The sequence below is a fragment of the Plutella xylostella genome, chromosome 10 (genome assembly GCF_932276165.1).
Source record: "Plutella xylostella chromosome 10, ilPluXylo3.1, whole genome shotgun sequence".
Classification (NCBI taxonomy): Eukaryota; Metazoa; Arthropoda; class Insecta; order Lepidoptera; family Plutellidae; genus Plutella; species Plutella xylostella.
Window position 1 is genome coordinate 7,152,078 of NC_063990.1, and position 19,302 is coordinate 7,171,379.

General features: G+C 36.4%; 2 protein-coding genes and 1 long non-coding RNA gene across 3 annotated transcripts; 1 reads left to right on the plus strand and 2 right to left on the minus strand.

Moving 5' to 3' along the window:
• Positions 1 to 1,656: 1,656 nt before the first annotated feature.
• Positions 1,657 to 2,960, minus strand: LOC119693640. Its single transcript, XM_038117532.2, has 2 exons — positions 2,803 to 2,960; positions 1,657 to 2,076 (listed from the first exon to the last, which is right to left on the minus strand). The coding sequence occupies exons 1-2, from the start codon at positions 2,876 to 2,878 to the stop codon at positions 1,859 to 1,861; spliced, it is 294 nt and encodes a 97-aa protein (XP_037973460.2). The 5' UTR covers positions 2,879 to 2,960; the 3' UTR covers positions 1,657 to 1,858.
• A 6,381-nt stretch (positions 2,961 to 9,341) lies between these two features.
• On the plus strand, positions 9,342 to 13,396 carry LOC119693748. Its single transcript, XM_038118137.2, has 4 exons — positions 9,342 to 9,445; positions 10,072 to 10,227; positions 12,727 to 12,876; positions 13,150 to 13,396. Exons 1-4 carry the CDS (start codon positions 9,353 to 9,355, stop codon positions 13,306 to 13,308), a joined length of 558 nt encoding a protein of 185 aa, XP_037974065.2. The 5' UTR covers positions 9,342 to 9,352; the 3' UTR covers positions 13,309 to 13,396.
• LOC125489077 lies at positions 10,807 to 12,354 on the minus strand. The gene is made up of 4 exons (XR_007266728.1): positions 11,924 to 12,354; positions 11,642 to 11,814; positions 11,424 to 11,463; positions 10,807 to 11,334 (listed from the first exon to the last, which is right to left on the minus strand). It is a non-coding gene; the product is annotated as an uncharacterized LOC125489077 (long non-coding RNA).
• Positions 13,397 to 19,302: the final 5,906 nt, after the last annotated feature.

Below are 19,302 nucleotides of genomic sequence, written 5' to 3' on the forward strand. Positions count from 1 at the left end.
ACGGGTCACTAAACGGGTTGAAATTTACACTCAAGAGCAATGAAAAAGTTCCAGTGGCATAATAAAATCTATAGAATTTCATTATGGGATCTCTAAAACCGCAAAACCGAAAACGTCTCTATAACGCCACAGGAATCATGTTAGCTGAAACGAGATGTAGTGGGTCGTGTTTGTCACCGACACGCTAAAGAAGAACATGGATTAGCCTCGAGTGCGAGTTTTAATACCTATCGAGAAGTGAAATCGAAAACGCAAATTTGTATGGCGCGGAGCTAGTACAGCTACTTACCGCTAGGAGCCGTGTCTCCCGCGCCATACAAATTCACGTTTACTCACCGCTTCTCGAACGGCGAAAAAACTCACACTCAAGGCCCAGATGAGTTATTTTGGCTCCTGCCGACGCCTGACTGGGAGACCGTATGTTATTGTCCTAAGAGGTGGTGTTAAAACGGACATTAGAAACTACTCTCCATTCAGCGGAGGATAACATAAAAGAACAATAATGTACATAAACTTTATTGCACCTACTTGTCTTTGCGCTTACGTATGTAGGTAACATGTATAGGTAAGTACCATACCATGGTTTGAAAACTTTTTTGATATCTACATATGTATAAGTATATTTATTTATTTATTTAATTCTTTATTGTACAAATATTACAAATTATACTCGTACAAGATTATAGTAAGGTTTATTTCAATCCAAAAGGGTGACGTAATTCTTCATCCTAGGACTAATTTCTGCACTCTGAGGTGTGTACACTGTGACATGACTTTGCCAGATACGTAATTTTATCTCAGACTTAGCCCCTGTTCCACAATGTCTGGTTAGTGGCTACCTGTGAGATAAAATACATGCTGTCACTTTCTGTTATTATTTTTTTGACAGTGACAGCATGTATTTTATCTCACAGGTAGCCACTAACCAGACATTGTGGAACAAGGCCTTATAATAATAAAAGTTAAATCAAATTTAACATTTTGCACGTCGCATGTGCGTGATCAAATTATCCGTTAATCAACCTTTCTTCTTCTATAAAATATAGCTACGTAATTAGTCTGTACGCGAACAAAAATAAAAAAGATAAAAATCGTTCGCAGTGTGACTAGAAGGACACCATGTACCTATGTATAATTATAACAGTTTTTATATTAGGTAAGTACAACAGTTAGGTTACTACGGATGTTTTAAAGTTAAATGAATTGTAGGAATATTTAATAGTTATGTGGGTAGATTCAAATCAATACTGCTTTACTTACATAAGGTTTTATTGACTGTAATTTAAATATTCATTTTTATAAATATCAATTGAGATAAAAGCAAGCAAGACCTTTTTTTTCAGTCAAAAACATAATATATATTTTTAAATTAGTATCGTAATTTTTGGCAACGAATGTCATAAGCATTAAATAAAATGTTATGTTTGTTCATGTGAAATGTGAATATGCTGTAAATATATTTTCGTAAATAATTTTACATCTGAATGAAAATTTTCATCCTCATCGCGTCATTTTCTTTTATAAATGTGTGTATAAGTATTACTTACCTATCAATGTTTTTTGTACTTTTATTAAACTTTTCCATGCCTGCTGCCAAGTGTGGATGAAACGTATTTTTAATTTTAACTTTACCTCACAAAAACAAATTAAAACAAATTTTCTTTTAACCAATACATTTATTTACCAAAGAAGAAAAATCCGAATACGAAAGAATCCGAGAAGGTACTTCTCATCCACACGCCTTTGCAGTGATATACGCCAAAATACATTGCAAAATGGTCACTATTATATTTATGACACGCTACTAACAGCCGTCTATAAAGGCGTGTGGTTCAAAATTATCTCCCAGCTGAACTCTCTACCGGTAGCAGAGACAGTCGGTGGAGCTGAGGCAGTAGCCGCCGCCCCAGCCCAGGGCGCGGCAGATCTGCGCGCAGAGGGCGTTGGTGCACCCGCCCAGGGCAGCCGCGCCCTCGGCGAAGGCGCCCGGGGCAGCGCCGTCAGCCCCCATGTGCACCAGCAGAGCCGGGGTCGTCGACAGCTTGGAGTTGTCCAGAGGGTTCACTATTTCCACGTCTGGGGAAGAAAGATTTTGGTGTGTGGGTTGTTATGCTTAGTTGTCGGGTTCACTACTGAGAACTAAATAATGACCCGCAGCAATTAGTAAAATTCTTAAGAGTAGGAAAGGAAGGTTAAAGTTCATGATTAGGAAAATTTATAGAAACAATGTATTAAATAATAATTATATATTTCTTTTATATTTCCTAGGTATGTGATATTTAAGGTAAGTAAATATGAAACGTGAATTGTGTACATTAAATTCGTTCATATAATTTTCATGTAGATCAAACATTGGTTTCGGCGAACCGTGCCATCGGAGAAGGTTAATTCGGTGCTCGCATTTCAGAAAATACTTTATGTAGACGTAAATAAAACCACGCCATTTTATGATACATTATATCTACCTGTGGTACCGAACTTTTTTATGAAGATTTTTTGACCTCATATTATCATTATAAATATTTTATTATTAAACTATAATAACCTTAACACCTGTAATTGTTAATAATACAATCTTTAAACGTTAAGTAATTAATTCATCACAAAAACAAAACAATAAAATTCATACAATTACTGTAACTACTCTTACTGTATTGCAAAACTTGACTGTTGGGGCCCAAAGCTACTCGTCCAACGTAAATTGTAAACGGTTTTGTACAGTTTAATCCCCCGATCATATATCTTGGCCTGTAAATTTTCCCAAAACAAAACTAGCTTATTTGAAAATAAAATCAAACTTACGGTTATTGTCGGCTGGGAGAGCCAGCACAAAGACCAGCTGCAGCAGAAGCACGAACAGAAGTTTCAGTGAAGCCATCGTGATGAGTTGATGAAACGGCAAGCGACAAGACAGTTGAGGAATATTTGACGATCAGGACGCACCACCAGGGTTTTAAACAACTGCAATATCTGATAATAATTACGCCTAGATTGATAATGCAAGGGGCATCACCGGACGGTAAACAGTTACAGGTAAACCACTTGTTAAGTGAAGTGGATTGCTTTCTTTAGACACATATTTATTTCAATTTAATGGTACTTTTAATAAAGATGGTATATTATCAGGAAGAAAATTACGCTCAGGATGAATTCTGGCACACTAAAATCAATAAAAACTATACACTCACAGGCAATGAAAAAATTCCAGTGAGAAAAGCACCTAATTACCTACTCTTAAACGGAAAAAACATAAGATGACGCCTTTTGCATTATTTTGGTAAATTTGAGGGTGCATCAGAATATTAATTACTAAAAACGTAAATATGTTGTTCAAAATTCCTATGAAAAGTTCTAAAAAATTGGGGCCATTAGGTGTCAGCATTTTGTAAGTGGAACTGTTACTTTGCACGTGAGTGTATTAATTTTTCTGTACATTTTGCTATTATCATTGAGACCTATCTTGAGGATTTCAGCTTCTACACGTGGCAAAGTCAAAAGTTATAGAAAATACGTTGACCCTCAGTAGTAATTCACTGATTTTATTTAATCAAGAGATTATATTTCATGAACTGAACCCTATAGGTAAACTAACAAGTCAAGTACTTGTAAAAGGAAAACAGTGAATACTGAGAAACAAAGTGTTGAGACGATAACAATAATATCAACAACTACTTGAAGATATTGTTACTGAGTATTGCGACTTTCGAGAATCGGACATCCTGAATTAATGAACTAAAAGTTTAATGAGCGCGGATTGCCCATATTTCTAATATCCATACTCCATAGTTGTTTTATCGGTATGAAAACGTTTTATAAGAACTTTTTCAACAATTTTAATGACAAGATTAGATTAGTTGTAAATGGTCGGAGTTATGACATTGATTATTGAGTTTTTTTTTTATTTTGAAACTGCGTATCTATGTCGAGCAATGAAACAGTTCCACTTACAAAATGTCAACACCAAATTTTTAGATCGTGGATCGTAATATTTACCTTTTTAGTTGGTAATATTGCGATGCGCTATTAAATGCAGAAAGCGTCATAAAGCTAGTCTTTTCCCTTTAAGAGTAATTTGGTGCTATTGTCACTGGAACTATTTCATTTCAATGATTGGGTAAGTAGTCGCTGTCGTTCTAATGGCTCCGACAGAGGCAGTATTCGGGGGACTTGCAGGAGCCAGTTCTGTAGCCGAGGTAGACGCAGACTTTGTGGCAGAGGTCTTTGGTGCAGACGCCTCGGCGGGCAGCAGCGGGAGTGGCGGGGGCGGCGGGGGCGGTAAGGACGGGGGCGGCAGCGTAAGTGTTGGGGCCGACTGCAGAGGCGCCGCGGGCCGTTGCGTAGGCATCGGGGGCCACTGCGGGGATGTCGAGGGCGGCTTCAGGGGCGTCGGCGGTGCCCGGGGCGGCTAGGGCCTCTGCACGCATGCTGACTAGCATGGCAGCGGACTTCGGCGGCATTGATGTGTCCAGCTGGTCAGCAGGTTCTGTGAGAAACCAGGAACTTTAACAAAGAATTGATTTGAAAAATATTTCTACTGACTATTAAATTTAATACGATTTTGGCGTAGGTTACATCGGATTGGTTCCCGGTAAATTAGTCGATTAGATTTAGTAGGTTTGCTATTGTAGTCTCAGAATTTATAACTTTCTGCAAACCGAATTTAAATATCATCTTCATCAATATTATTATTATTATGTTGTGTCGTTACCATCTTGGGACCATGGGGTCCCGGGCATTTGGAAGGCGTGCATGGGGCCGAATCCAACTTGTAGAGACCCGTTTGACAACATTAATCTATATGACATGTGAGACCAACCGACGATTTTCCCTGTGTAAACTATAGAAGTAAACCCAAGGAAGTGCAGGACTATTGCAGGATATGCACGAAACTAATACAGGGTTATGTAGTGGGTTGCTAAATAAACTGGGTAACTGGGACTATCGAAGGACTATGGCCCCTGCCTGACCTATATGTATACGGATAAAAAGGCAGGGGGTGACTCGCACACACATTAAATGGGCCCTCCAAAACAGTCGCTGGCACATTACAGTGACGTAGCAACAATGGGGCAACATGGCATGAGGTGCTGGGGATGGAGAGGTACACCAAGGCTCTCAGAGCAATCGCGGATGCCCTACTAGCACTTACTGGATATACTTCTTTCCTCCGAGCATTTCTGCTCTAGCTGTACACCACTCAAGCCAGCCAATGAAGGCAAACAAGAGGTGGGAGATCCTGTCGTCAGTGTTCACTCTGGACAACCAATAAAGGAAAGCCAGAGATGAGGAACAGGGGTTCTCCTCGGCATCGGGTGGGTGGGGTCGCTAATGCCCAACAGCTCGCCACATTATTATTATTATTATCAACCATTTATTTTCAGATATAACATCCATAGTAAATTTGTAAAACATGTCAAAAATTTATAGCCAAAATATAAAAATCATAGTACATGCAAAAATTAAATTAAATTAGATCCGAAATAATAAATAAATATGCCTAACATCATCAGAAAGTCATCAATCAATCATATCAAGCATTATTTCTTTCATCCATCTACAACTAGCCTACTGGCTATATATCCTACGCTACCTTGCCTGTTCGCAGTCACCGTTTGAGAACTCGTCTTCAAGAAAATGATCTTATACTTACGCTCATTTTCTGCCGGAAAAGTCAGCACCACAACCAACTGGAGTAGAAGAATGAAGAGGAGTTTCATTGAAGCCATTGCGGGGAATTACCTTCGGAGATATTAAATAAACAGATTTCCTATATTGACCTGTTTCAGTAACTACTGTAGTACAAGGTTGGAGTTGATAAACGAAAAAGAGAGATCTAGCATATTTATATGGTGAGTCTTATCGATAGAAAACAATAGAAAACTAAACATCTACATTCAGAGGGTGTTAATCCGCAAATAAATAAAAGTTTTATAGTGCAGAACTAACGTTTGTTTTCACCTTATCACCATGTTTGACTTTCATTTCCATGTGAAATTATGCCATTTATGTACAGAGAGTCACCATGCCCACGCACGCTCCTGAAGCGAATTGCCTTTACTTTTACTTACTATACCTATTAGGTAGGTACCGGCACATTCCAAAACAATTTAACAGGAGAGTTAACGTGATTTGTAAACGAGATTCATAAAAATTTAATTAAATATAAGTAAAATACTTACTTAGAAATTTATTTGGAATTACGTTATAAAAAAGTACATATAAAGCAAGAAAATATTTTATGTTTGTCGCAGTAGCTTCACAGGAATTTATCAGAATACAGGTCTAACTTAGGTACTGTCTGAACAGATGTCACACTGAGGAGTTATAAAACTCAAATATGTCTTTTGGATATCTCCCCAAATTTGCTCCTTTTCATTCAGGCTGTAAAAAGGCAGCCATTTGCGTGTGAAATTGAAGATTCAACTATTTTACGATAGCCTTCTTTAAAATCTCATTTTCACCCAACTTTTCGTGAATTTTACTGAAGAAAGAATCTTATTTGTACAAACGACAAGATTGTCTGAACATTCGACTTTTTTATTTTAAATCTTCGCCATTTTTATTTCCCATAAACCATTCTGACTTTCGTTTACTTATAGAAGACACACGGTCATCCGACATATGGTATTGTGCCAGTATGCTACTTTCGCTTGTCCGTCTCAAGGACTTGTCCGTCTTCATCATATACCTAGTCGTCTTTATATTATAGAGTGCCTTACGCACCTCTACACACGTAAAATTTACTGCATACTTAGACTAAACAATAGACGATACATTATTATGCAGTAAGTACGTAGGGTTATTTTAACTAGAGGCATAAACTGCGGTTACATGGAAGTCATATATAAGGTTTAGGTACCTTATATACTTACTTATATTAGTGTTCGTCATGTTTAACTACGGCCATTATAAAGGCTCGTCTCAGAGGGCTTTGACCGGGGACTCCATACTATACAGCGTGTGGGTCAAAGTTGGGACATTAGATCACATTATGACGGTCCCTCCAGATGGCTATCACAGTGACAGTGACATAAACTTCGCCGTGTGGTATGCTAATGGGTTTACGTCTAGTTAAAACCAACTTATGTGTACCTCGATTGTGGGGTTGATGCTGACATTGTAGAAATACTGTAGGTATGGACTCTTCAACCATAACAATGTTTTTAAGATAATCGTTTCGATAGTAAACGATAGTAAACACCACCAATTATATACTTTATACACTCACCACTATATACTTTATATACTTTATACACGACTGCCTCTGTGGTCTAGTGGTAGAAGCTTCGCTTCATGACCCAGAGGTCCCGGGTTCGATTCCCGGGTGGGACCATCAATTTGTGTTTCTAAATTGTGGTTCTAAGTTTGGTTAGGACATAGAAGGCTGATCACCTGATGTCCGAAACAGTGAAACGATCCATGCTGTCGGATGGGCATGTAAAGCAGTCGGTCCTGCGCCTAGCTCTCTCCAGTCGTGTCGGTCAATCCGTCCCATTGGGTTATGAGAGTGATGGAACAGAGAGTGCTCCTGTGTACTGCGCACACACTTGGGCACTATAATCTACTCCTGCGTAGATGGCTGATCTCAATTGAGATTGGCCGCCGTGGCCGAAATTCGGCTAGGAGGACATTATTATTATTATTATTACTTTATACACTCACGGGCAAAGAAACAGTTCCACTTACAAAATACTGACACTAAATGACCCTAACATTTTTAAACATTTTATAGAAAATTTGACTAAAATCTTCAAAGGTTGGTAATATTCTGATGCACCGTTAAATGTACACAAATATTGCAGGCGGCGCCATTAACTTTTTCTTTCCGTTTAGGAGTAATTTGTTGCTTTACTTACTGGAACTTTTACATTGCCCGGGTGTATCGTGTATTTTTTAAGTACAGTATGCACCTGGTTGCTTTTGATTGAGGGTCTTAAACTTCCTTCCGAATCAGGCACTCTGCCGAATTTCAAAAAGCCATAGAACAGAAGTTGTCCAGGATGACTCCGAGCTCCGAATCGAATAAAATTAGAAAGTGCCGCCTTCAGAATAGCTATCATTGTCTTCGCTACTTTTGCATTAATTTAAGGCAAGTATGGCGTTTTACCTCCTCAGACTGTTATGTAACTTTATATTTCTTTAAAATTTCATACTCAGCACACTTTAAACTCTTACAGAGCTTTTAAAGCAATCAGTAAAAGTCGGTAAGAGTCATTTTTCAACAAGCTAAATTGATTATCCACTCACTTCAATTGATAGAAATAAATTGCTTAGAACTTATTGATCACACTCAGCGCTAGCAAGTTACGTGTTAAGAAAGCTTGATGGTAATAATATGTTATTATGTTTGTTGAAACAGATTTTTGAGAGTTTTACAAAGATAAATCGTCAAATACCCATCCACATACAGTTACAGTAGTTGTAATTGTAACACTCTGTAAGTACTGACATTTTTAATCAGATTTTTTCTGGAACAGTTTGTGAGTTACGACTATGAGGGAAATCGTAATTTTACTAGATTGGCTTGTCTACGACATCCAGTTCAAATCGTTTGAAATCACTGGCATGCAATTTTACTGTTTTTATTAAGTGTACAATACGCTAGCCAAGCCAATTACGTAAAAAAACTGCATAGCTAGCATTACACTTAGGTGGAATTTCACCAAACGCTAAACGTATTTAGTAGCCTGTCATAAGTCTGTCAGTTAGTACAAAATGTATTTAAAATTTGATTTATATACTGTTTTATATACGTTTAGCGTTTGGTAAAAGTGACCCTTAATGTAAGTACATACATCTAAATGGAATATTAACTGGGTATGCATAAATAGACCAATCATGTAGTTAGTTAAACTGTTTAAGTATCCATAAAATATAAAATAATAGCCCTACGTTATCAGTATCAGCTTTAAATCTTTTATGAATTCATAATTAAATGTAGATATTATTTGAAACAGTATATTTTTATTTTTGTGTATATTCACTTTCATGGCGGATGGGTGCTATAGAGTCTTATATTCAAAATTATCTCCATAATTATTATATTCATGCAGTAAGACATATGTAAACTTTACTGTATTCAATTATAAATAAAATATTAACATGTAAGTATAAACAATTTAAAGTACCTAATAAATTCCCGCTTAGATATTTTTTTCTTATTTTCCTAGCAACCATGTTTGCGGACATCCATTTTTAATTCCTTTCTTTATTTGCACTGCTTATACCACATTTGTATTGTACCATTTATGTTTCATATGATGGTAATTTGAACTATCATTCTCCGGTCAGTAATCACTACCCACCGAAAATATTAATAAGCAGCTATAATTACAGAAGCCGTGCACTAGCGATGCGGTGGCTGTGTGTTGTGTGTCTGTGCGCTTCCGTACTCCCAGCCACGCTGCAACTTGACATGGACAAGATGTTAGACAAAGATAACTACGTAAGTATGAAGATGGTTCTTCTTATCGTGCCGGTGACAAAAACAAGTTAGGGTTTGTTTGTTCATATGATTGGCCAGTCAGATTAGCGTCAAGCGTCTACCCAGTGAAAATGTTTTATATTCCAAGACCCAATGCACAACGGCCCAGGCCCCCTATCACGAACTTGTTATAGCAGCTTTTTGGATTAAAAATGTATTTAATTTAATACTAACTATACAGGGTGTTGCACTAAGTCGAAACCTACATATGCAGCATGGTACATCTAAGCCTGAAACTAAAATCAGAATTTAAAAATTCGCGAAAAAAAAAACATTTTCAATAGTAAAAAAAAAGTGACGTGACCAACAAAGTTTCAATGGAAAATGATTTTTAATTTTGAAATTCTGATTTCAGTTTCGGGCTTAGATATACCATGCTGCACATGTAGGTTTCGGCTTAGTATACCCTTTGTGCAACACCCTGTATACGATACGATACACCCTCAGGGTGCGCTGAGCTGAAAGGACCGACACGAATACATCACTGGAACAGGCTCTTCTTTCTGTGCATGCCAGAGTTAATTTATTTTTGACATACAGTCATGTTTAAAACAAAATTTACATAACAGTGTATTTTTTTAATACAGGGTCCTTACAAAATAGAACTGAAGACCTTTGAAGCATGTTCAGATGGCGACGACTTGAAGACTCATAATAAAGCATTTTATTTTAGTACGAATCAAGTAGACGCGGACGTGTATGCCTGTAACATTACAGTGACGCGAAAAAAAAACATGGCAAAGGTGAGGAAACGTATGATTTCTTGTTATTCTTAAATTATTTACCTAACAAAGTGTACATCGCAAACCTCGTAGGAACCTAACTCAGGAGGGTGATTCGTGTCACAAAAAACCCCGTCGCTTTCATCTCGTTTTCAGATTTTTACGAACGAGTTATCAAATTGCGATTCACATGGCACTAAAACCCAAGCTACATAGTAAGATCGTTTCGAGATCGCAAAATGAATGAACGAATGGAGAATGACGCGATTCATGTCATTTTTGTTGAATTTTTTGATATCGCTTATCCGTCATATTTTGACGTTTATGCGATTTTAAACTTTCGAAGAAAAGGGTGAAATTGTTAGATCGTTTTCAGAAAAAATACTGCAAAAAACTGTGAAATTGACCTTGTACGCATCTCTCCAAGATCTTCAAGCCATTTTTCAGTCGGACAGCCTACGAGATACGTTTCCATCTTTACCGAATTCGTAATTTTCCTTTATAGTAAGCTTGTATTAGTGATATTTATTTGATTGGCGTGGGTTTTGGCCTGAGGCCCTCGCAGAATGAGGAAGAATATTTTAACCGAAAGCATACACATTCCCTCAGTGTGCAAATTGTAAGTTAATGAATTAAACACATTGTAATGCATGTATATTTTATTTATTGATAGAACTAATAAATTCTATGAATTATCACAAAAACTAAAAAATATAGGTAGTAATTAGGTCCCTTTACCACTTAATAAAGCTACAGATAATGGCAATCAAAGATTAAAGTCTTATTATTTTTCTCATATTCTCTCCTATAGGTTGGCTGGTACAAAATGCTTTTAGCCTTTTGTATAATTATTAATACTTATGTATGTATACAATATTTTGTAAACAATTATTAAACTATTATTGTATATAGGAACTTAGGTAATCAGTAATCACAGGTGCTCCTCTGTTTGAATTGACGCATGAAGAAGAGGAAGAAGAGAGGCGTGAGGCCATTGAAGGCCAGGTGCATGCGCAGGGACGGGATCCGCCCGCGCAGCAGCCGCAGCAGCGCCGCTCGGACCGCGCGCTCCACGCCGGTCGCGGAGCCAGAGCTTCACTGGTCGCGCAACTGCGTCGCCGCTAAAATCTGTGGATATTCAATTTATAGTTAAAACAAATACCTACAAAAATATTTTGTTATTCCGATATAAATTATGTATACGTATTATACCCTACCTTTACTTTAAGTCTGGTCTTGATTGTTCCTTTCATTAGCCTAGAAAAGACAAAATGAAAAGTTCAGTATGATATTGTTCTAAAAAATTACAGACAGACACTAATAAAACTACACTGTAACATAAATATTCAACACCAGTTTTCCTAACACATTATTGGGGCAACAATGAAGTTAAATTCTATTCTATTATTTAGCCAAACATTTAGGAATAACCTACCTTTTTCCATATGAGGAGCCCCTGCTCAAGAAGCCTGTCATTGCCTGCAGCCTGTCTGTTCATTGCTTCAGCTATCATTGTGAGGGCTGAAGCCGTGGCCCTCTCACAACGCAGTTGCTCCTTCTGCAACTCAAGCACATCGGCTGCTGCTTGTGTTCATCTCGTTCATGATTCTAAAACAATTCAAACAGAAATTGGATACATCGTAAATTACAATACCTTCTTAACTACAACCGGTAACATTTATATTAAAAAAAAATAGGTTAATACATTGATACTTACATGTCTCAGTCGTATTTCTCTAAGTTAGTTAAACTTCCTTTCTTCTTATTTTCCAAAAAAACTACGTTGACACGAAAATGAGCAAAGAAAATCAATGTTTGTTATGTTTGTTTTTATGTAGAAACCATGGCGGCTGTCAAAAGTGCCACAAGTTATGAATTTCTTCAACGTTGAATTAAAAAGCCGTTTCTTGATACTTGCTATCGTCACTAATTCCAACAAAATATATTGTAGGAACAAAATTATTTAAAACAATTAGTGGTAGTATTTATTATTTTTGCATGGCAATTAAAAAAATATAGTTTCATTCATTTCACTCAAGCCATCCAAATACGAACTAGCGATATGAAAACGAGATCAAAGTATGTGTGATATGAATCGCGTTTTTGAACATTGCGGATTTCATCTCGTAACTCGTTCGTATCGCTTTACAAATATTTCGGTTGAGATATGAATCGCGCCCCAGGAAATGAAAAAGTGCCACTTGTCATTGCCGTTCTGTTATGTCCGCACACTAAAATATCGTAATTTTAATAACTAAGTACCTATATACTTAGTCACGTTTTTAAATGCAGTTCCGAGTCTCGCGTCGTGAACATCGGTGTTGAAGCTAAAGCTTTACATTTGCTACCTATTGTGAACTAGTGTTTAGTGAAAGTTATAAATTAACTGGTCAAGTTTAAAGTGCATTTTCACTGAAGAGACTCCCGCTGCACGCCGCACAACAGTTCCATATGTCACTGTAACTATTTTATCGTAATACTTATAACACAACTAATATAAATTTTGTTTTTTATTTTCAGTGTGTATTAAAAATTACAACAGATGTTTACAAACCAAGCGGAAAAGTAAATATAGTCAACTATAGTATAAGAAATATTTGTCAGCATTTTGCCTTCGGTGAAATATTCATGGAAACGTTAAATGCTACAAGAAACTGTGTTGTTCCAAAGGTAAGAAATAAAAATTATGTTGACCTAAAAATCACTGCTACAAACTTTGAAGTTAAGTTACATCCTCTTAGGGTCTTAATGTTATGTAAATGCTGTGGTGGCATAACAGATAAGGCATTTCCATCGAGAGGCCAAACCCTAGACGCTAACATTAAGCACTTACTTGTTTCGTATTTTTCACCGAAACTATTAGAAGAATAATCAGTGTTTGAAAAAAAAAAAAAAAAAAGAATAATCTAAATACAATATCCAAAGAACTATATTTATTTTCAGGGCAAATATGTGAAAATTTTGAATGTGAAAGAGATGACGAGACAGTTCTGGGGCTCCAAGTTCTTCTACGGCGACTACGAGTACCACGCCAAGTTCAAGTGTGGAGACGAAGTCGTCACCTGCCTCACTACCAGAGTAGTCTTTCACAAATCTACGTAATCTAATTAAATAAAACATATACAGTGCATTATACAGAAAATGGGTGACTTATTATATAATAACATAATAACAAGGAAGGAGGTTTTGAAACTAAGGTGTTGCAATACTCATAAAAAAGCATAAGTAATTTATGTACTAATGTACTAATAATAAAATACCCTCACACATCACGTCCAAAATTCGTGATCATTTACAAAATTCGTACTTAGCCCAAAATTGTTCAAAATGAGCCCTAGAGTCACCTGTTTTCCGATTACTATTAAATAAACCACTTTTGCAACAACATGTATCCCTTTAAATTTTACGATACAAAACGCCTTTTGATTAAGTACGTACATGAATGAGATATTCCTGTATAAATTGCAAAAGGGATAATAAATTACCAAATATTAATGAGCTCTAAAGTTTCAAGCGGTGTAGAGTAGTTTCAAGTTAAGGGTCATAATTGTGGTAATAATAATCTGGCTATATTGAATCTAAGTTTAGGAACTTAATTAGTGGATGTGGAAACATTTTGGCTCAAAATAACTGAAATACTTAGGTATTTTAATTATAACTTACATATTATGAAGTAAAGTTTTGTCTAAAGTTTTTTATTGCGTCACCGCCTGTCACTTCATCGCATCGTGTGGCATGTAACTAATGTAATAAAGCAAAGCAAATGTAATAAAGCTGCGATGTTTAATAATAAATAATAATAATAAAATTATAAAAAAACAGATTGTTTGAAGCATCACCAGTCATCATCAGTCGACGCAGATACTATTCATAAACCGCTACCTACTTATTTCTTTGTTATAAATAATTTACAATTGAATGATTACTTACTCCACGAGGAGCATAGAGGCTCAACAGATCTTCTCCAGACGTTCCTGTACTGGGCTCTTTCCTTGTCTTCATCCCGGGAGATATGGAAAAAGGAGGTTCGTCTGTGAACATACGTATCTATAGACTTTCTTCAAGCATGTTGGTAAAGTTTTACGTAATATAATATTATTATATACATAAATACTAGCTGTTCGCCTTAAAAAGTTTTCCCGTGGGAATTTCGGGATAAAAAGCTAGCCTATGTTCTTTCCCAGGGTCTAGAGTTCTAGACCGTATGTATACCAAATTTCATTCAAATCCGTTCAGTAGTTTTGGCGTGAAAGAGTAACAGACAGACACAGTTACTTTCATATTTATCATTCAGGATTATCACGTAATATATTGTGATCGAGCTAGTCTCGCCAGTAAAGACCAAGTATGTACAATGTAACTAACTTCAAGTAATGATTTCTCTCGGGACAGGTCGTTAATCCAGTCGACACTTCGTGATGTACTGTATGTAAGTATAAAGAAATAAGTATGGCCATTATAACAAGTTTAGTTATATCTATCATATTTCAATAAAATGTAATGGATAAAAATAGGTTTAATCATACTATTAAGCAATTACTGAAGATTTCTATTTTTAAAGCAATTTTGTTTTGTACATCTTAAGAAAATTGTTTATTTTAGACTAAACTAAACTTGTACCCTTAGGCGATGTCTATAAACATACTACGTTGACTTCATAAGCAGATGTTACTTTGTAACTACAAGGGTGCTTGCACACGACAAACTTTTTATAAAACAGACAAATTGGCCGATTTTTATTTCTTCTGATTTAGAACCTATTTCTTACCGACTTTTTATGGGGCGGGTGCGTTGCACTATTGTAATGAATACGTTCTAATAAGTTCTTCGTTTCCTCATAAATAAAGTCGTTTACTAATTGTTGGTCGTATGCGGGCACCCTAAGTTGTTATTAGCTTTTATAGTCAAAAATAATTTTAATCCGAACTCCGATTTGGAATGTCCTTACGCCCACAAACGAGCTTTATACATTTTTGCGTAGGTTTCGTTGCGAATCCGATTAAGAAATCAATACTTTTTTAACAGATATCTTATTAATGAATTTCTCTGAAGCAGGATAGCAAAAATAAGGTTTTAAAACATATAAAGATATAAGCGCACTATAGGATTGTTTTAAAAATATGTACTAAAAGGATATTCAGCAAGGCTACAACAGTGCTGTTTGAATACTGGCCATTATTTCCCCTAACTGGCAAACGGGTCGGCATAGCAACAATATTAAGAATATATTTAGCTAAGAAGTCGATTGTTAGGTCTAATTTCTTTCTCTTCCATTACACATCGGTAAAAGCAATACTGATCCTTTTCATTACGATATCTGAGCAAAGTGGTTCGTAGAAATGAAGAGAAAAATGAACTAATATGGAAGCAACACACGCCAACTTAGGTAATGGGTAAGCTACTGGAAATAATAAATAAAAACGTATAGCGTTTCAAGATTATGATAATATAATATATAAGATTTAGTAGACTTAATATTTTTTGCCTTTGTTCCGCAATTTTTCCATTGGAAAAAAAAACTTGTCTCTTATCCTAAATATTCTGATAAGTACAGTATTACACTCACGAGCTATGAAAAAGTTTCACATACAAAATGTTGTAAGCAAATGGCCCCAATTTTTATAAAGATTTATTTAAGAATTTATCAAAAATAAGTAGGTTTTTTGTTGTTAATGTTGTGCTGCGCTCTTATAAATGTACTTACTTCAATATTGCAGACGGCGTAATCAAGCCAGTCTTTTCCGTTTAGGAATAATTAGGTGCTATTGTCACTGGAACTTATTCATTGCTCGTGAGTGTAGTAATTAGGTAAATAAATAACTCATATTCTATTCTATTCTATTCTATTCTCTGTGGGGGTGTAAGTACCTGCACCTGGCTCTCTCGAGTGGAACCTTTGTGCATATCCCCAAGGTCTAAACTGCCTTCCTAAGCTTGGACCATTTCCCACCACGCTGGTCCACTGCGGGTTGGTGGGTTCACATATCTAGATGTGCTAAATCTAGATATGCAGGTTTCCTCACGATGTTTTCCTTCACCGTAAGAGCGATGGTGTACATTGTACTTAAGTTAAAAGAACTCATTGGTACATGTCAGCGCCGGGATTCGAACCCGCATCTCTTGCGTGAGAAGCGGGCGCTTACCCGACTGAGCTACCACCGCTCATAACTCATATTATTTGTTATTAATTTACCATAAGCCAAATATGTAAGCTCTTATAATTTAAATATGCTTTCCCAAAGTATTATGTACTTTTTATTTTAATTTGGAATATGATTATGGTTGTCATTATCTCCAATTATTTCACTTGAGGTTCGCCTCATGTGTCGAATCATTGTGAACAGCAGAGAGCATCGAAGTAGAAAAAAATGCGGGAGGAATATCGCTAACTAAAAAATGAGGCACAACAATGGTGCGTTGTAATTGGTTAATGGCGGCGTACGGACTTACTTTGAGTGTCAATGTGAGTGTGTCAGGCTCGGCGTAAAAATGAAATCGACTTACTTAGAGTGCTTCAGTTTTTAGTAAGCGAGCTTCCTTCCGCCTTTTTTTCGACTTCGATGGCAGAGCGGTTACTCTACGAAGTTTAAAACGCTGCTGCACTAACCACAAATCAATCTAATTGCACTAAACGATAGCATGTCAGCTCTTAGTTTGTTTTTGTCTACCTCCCGTGCTGACTCTGGGTAGGGGTAGTTATTTTCTTTTACGAACTTCAGGTAGGTACTCAATAAACAAAACACTGTCAGTTAAGTGTATTTTCCATTCCAAGTGAAAGTAATTCTCAAGCAAAATAAGATCGGATCAGCTAATGGCTATACCAATAAAACTGCGCATAGAAAATGCTCGCTCAGACACATTTTATTGCACCTCCTAGCAAGTGCGTTTATTCCAGAAGATTGTCTGCAATATATATGTACTTTACAAACGTACCTACTTATTAAAAGGTACACACAATACGTACCCAGACAGAAAGATGAGTTTACTAACCGTTTCCTTAGCGTGTTTAGATAAAATGAACTTCAAAGGTTCTTCTCATTTCAAAGGAAATAAGTAGATAATTTCAATAGATGGTTAGGCAGGCCGGAGAATGACGTGCTACTTTTTATCCCGACATTTCAGAAAACCTTTGAAGTTGAAGCAAAAATTGGGGAAATTACCTAGATGCTCCGAAACCATCGGCATATTTTAAGGATCTATATCAGATTATCTTAGTTCCGTTTTTTTTTAAACCGTACTCCTACATTGTCAAAAATCTCGACCATTGGTAAAAACCAACAAAATTTCTACTGTTAAGCTTGACAAGGGACTTGACTAATCCTTAAAGTTGACTACGGATCAAAAACCCGGCCTTAGTAATATCCGGAAGATGTAAGATCTGCTGTCGGGCCACAAAGCATAAGCTAGTACTTGTACTAGAGGTATAACATGTGATGAGTTTGTCAGCCACAAAACCGGATATAACCGGCTTCAGGTGCCGCAGAGTGGCTTCTACTCCTTCAGTAGATACCTACATGACTGAAGATTTGCATCACCACTGCTATTAGTCAATATAACATAAACTTTTTGTAAGTAAAGTGTTAATCTTTAAAATAATAGTTACATAGGGTCATGTACACCAAAAAGAAACATTACTTACCTATAAGTACAGTATTGTGCAAATTAATGTGAACACAAGTGAAAATTTGAAAATAATACATTTATTAGTTCTAGAATAAAAAATCCAGAGATATATTAATACAATTTAAGTTATTTTAATAGAAAATGTGTCCTCCCTGGCTTTTATAACTTTTTCAACACGTTTTGGCATAGAATCGACAAGGTTTTAACAGTTTTCTGATATTTACTGGTCTAAAAAACTTGTATGGATTACAGCCTCAATCATTTTAGTTTTTCTCGTGCAATCCGTTTTACGAAGTCTAACTTTCACGATGGCCCACTTATTTTCATTGGGATTAAGTGCCGGTGAGTTCTCTGACCATCCAAAGGCATGATATCTGGTTGTCGTTGAAATATTTAAGCATAATCTTGGACACGTGGCTTGGAGCCGAATTTTGTTGAAAAACTTATTGACCATTAGCATCAACTTTTCTTAGTTCAACTTCTAATCTCCGTTCTAGGAAGTCACTGTACAGCGAGTCCATCATCTCTTCGATGGGCACTAGTCATCCGGCACCTATATAAAAAAAAAACATCCCCAAACTAAGAAAAGTTGATGCTAACGGTCAATAAGTTTTTCAACAAAATTCGGCTCCAAGCCACGTGTCCAAGATTATGCTTAAATATTTCAACGACAACCAGATATCATGCCTTTGGATGGCCAGAGAACTCACCGGCACTTAATCCCAATGAAAATAAGTGGGCCATCGTGAAAGTTAGACTTCGTAAAACGGATTGCACAAGAAAAACTAAAATGATTGAGGCTGTAATCCATACAAGTTTTTTAGACCAGTAAATATCAGAAAACTGTTAAAACCTTGTCGATTCTATGCCAAAACGTGTTGAAAAAGTTATAAAAGCCAGGGAGGACACATTTTCTATTAAAATAACTGAAATTGTATTAATATATCTCTCGTTTTTTTATTCTAGAACTAATAAATGTATTTTATGTCAAATTTTCACTTGTGTTCACATTAATTTGCACAATACTGTAGGATCACTTCGTTGGAGCTTCGTTGCCTATCCTTCCGCCTATCTGTCAAAATTTCTCTTTATATCCCCAACGCGTGAAAATATCGAGTTGAAATTTAAATCAGTACCTATACTTAATTACATATTCAATATTTTGTATATCAACTAGTAGGAGGGTACTTAGATATAATCTTAGTAAGATACGTTCACTGACCTCTTACGCATCTAAGTATATGTAAAGCCATATAATCCTTTCCACTACGCCCTGTAGATACATGCGTGAAGTTTCGTGATCGGTTATTTCTCTATTACTCGGTTCACTTGTACGAATAATGAGATTCCAGTGAGGCGAGCGAACCATTGCAGCCTTCACGACTGTTTCGGACTCCCGCTTAGCAAAAATTAGTTGTTTGTGGCCGTTTTCTGATGAATCGTAAACATATAATCGTATACTTACACCCTTGC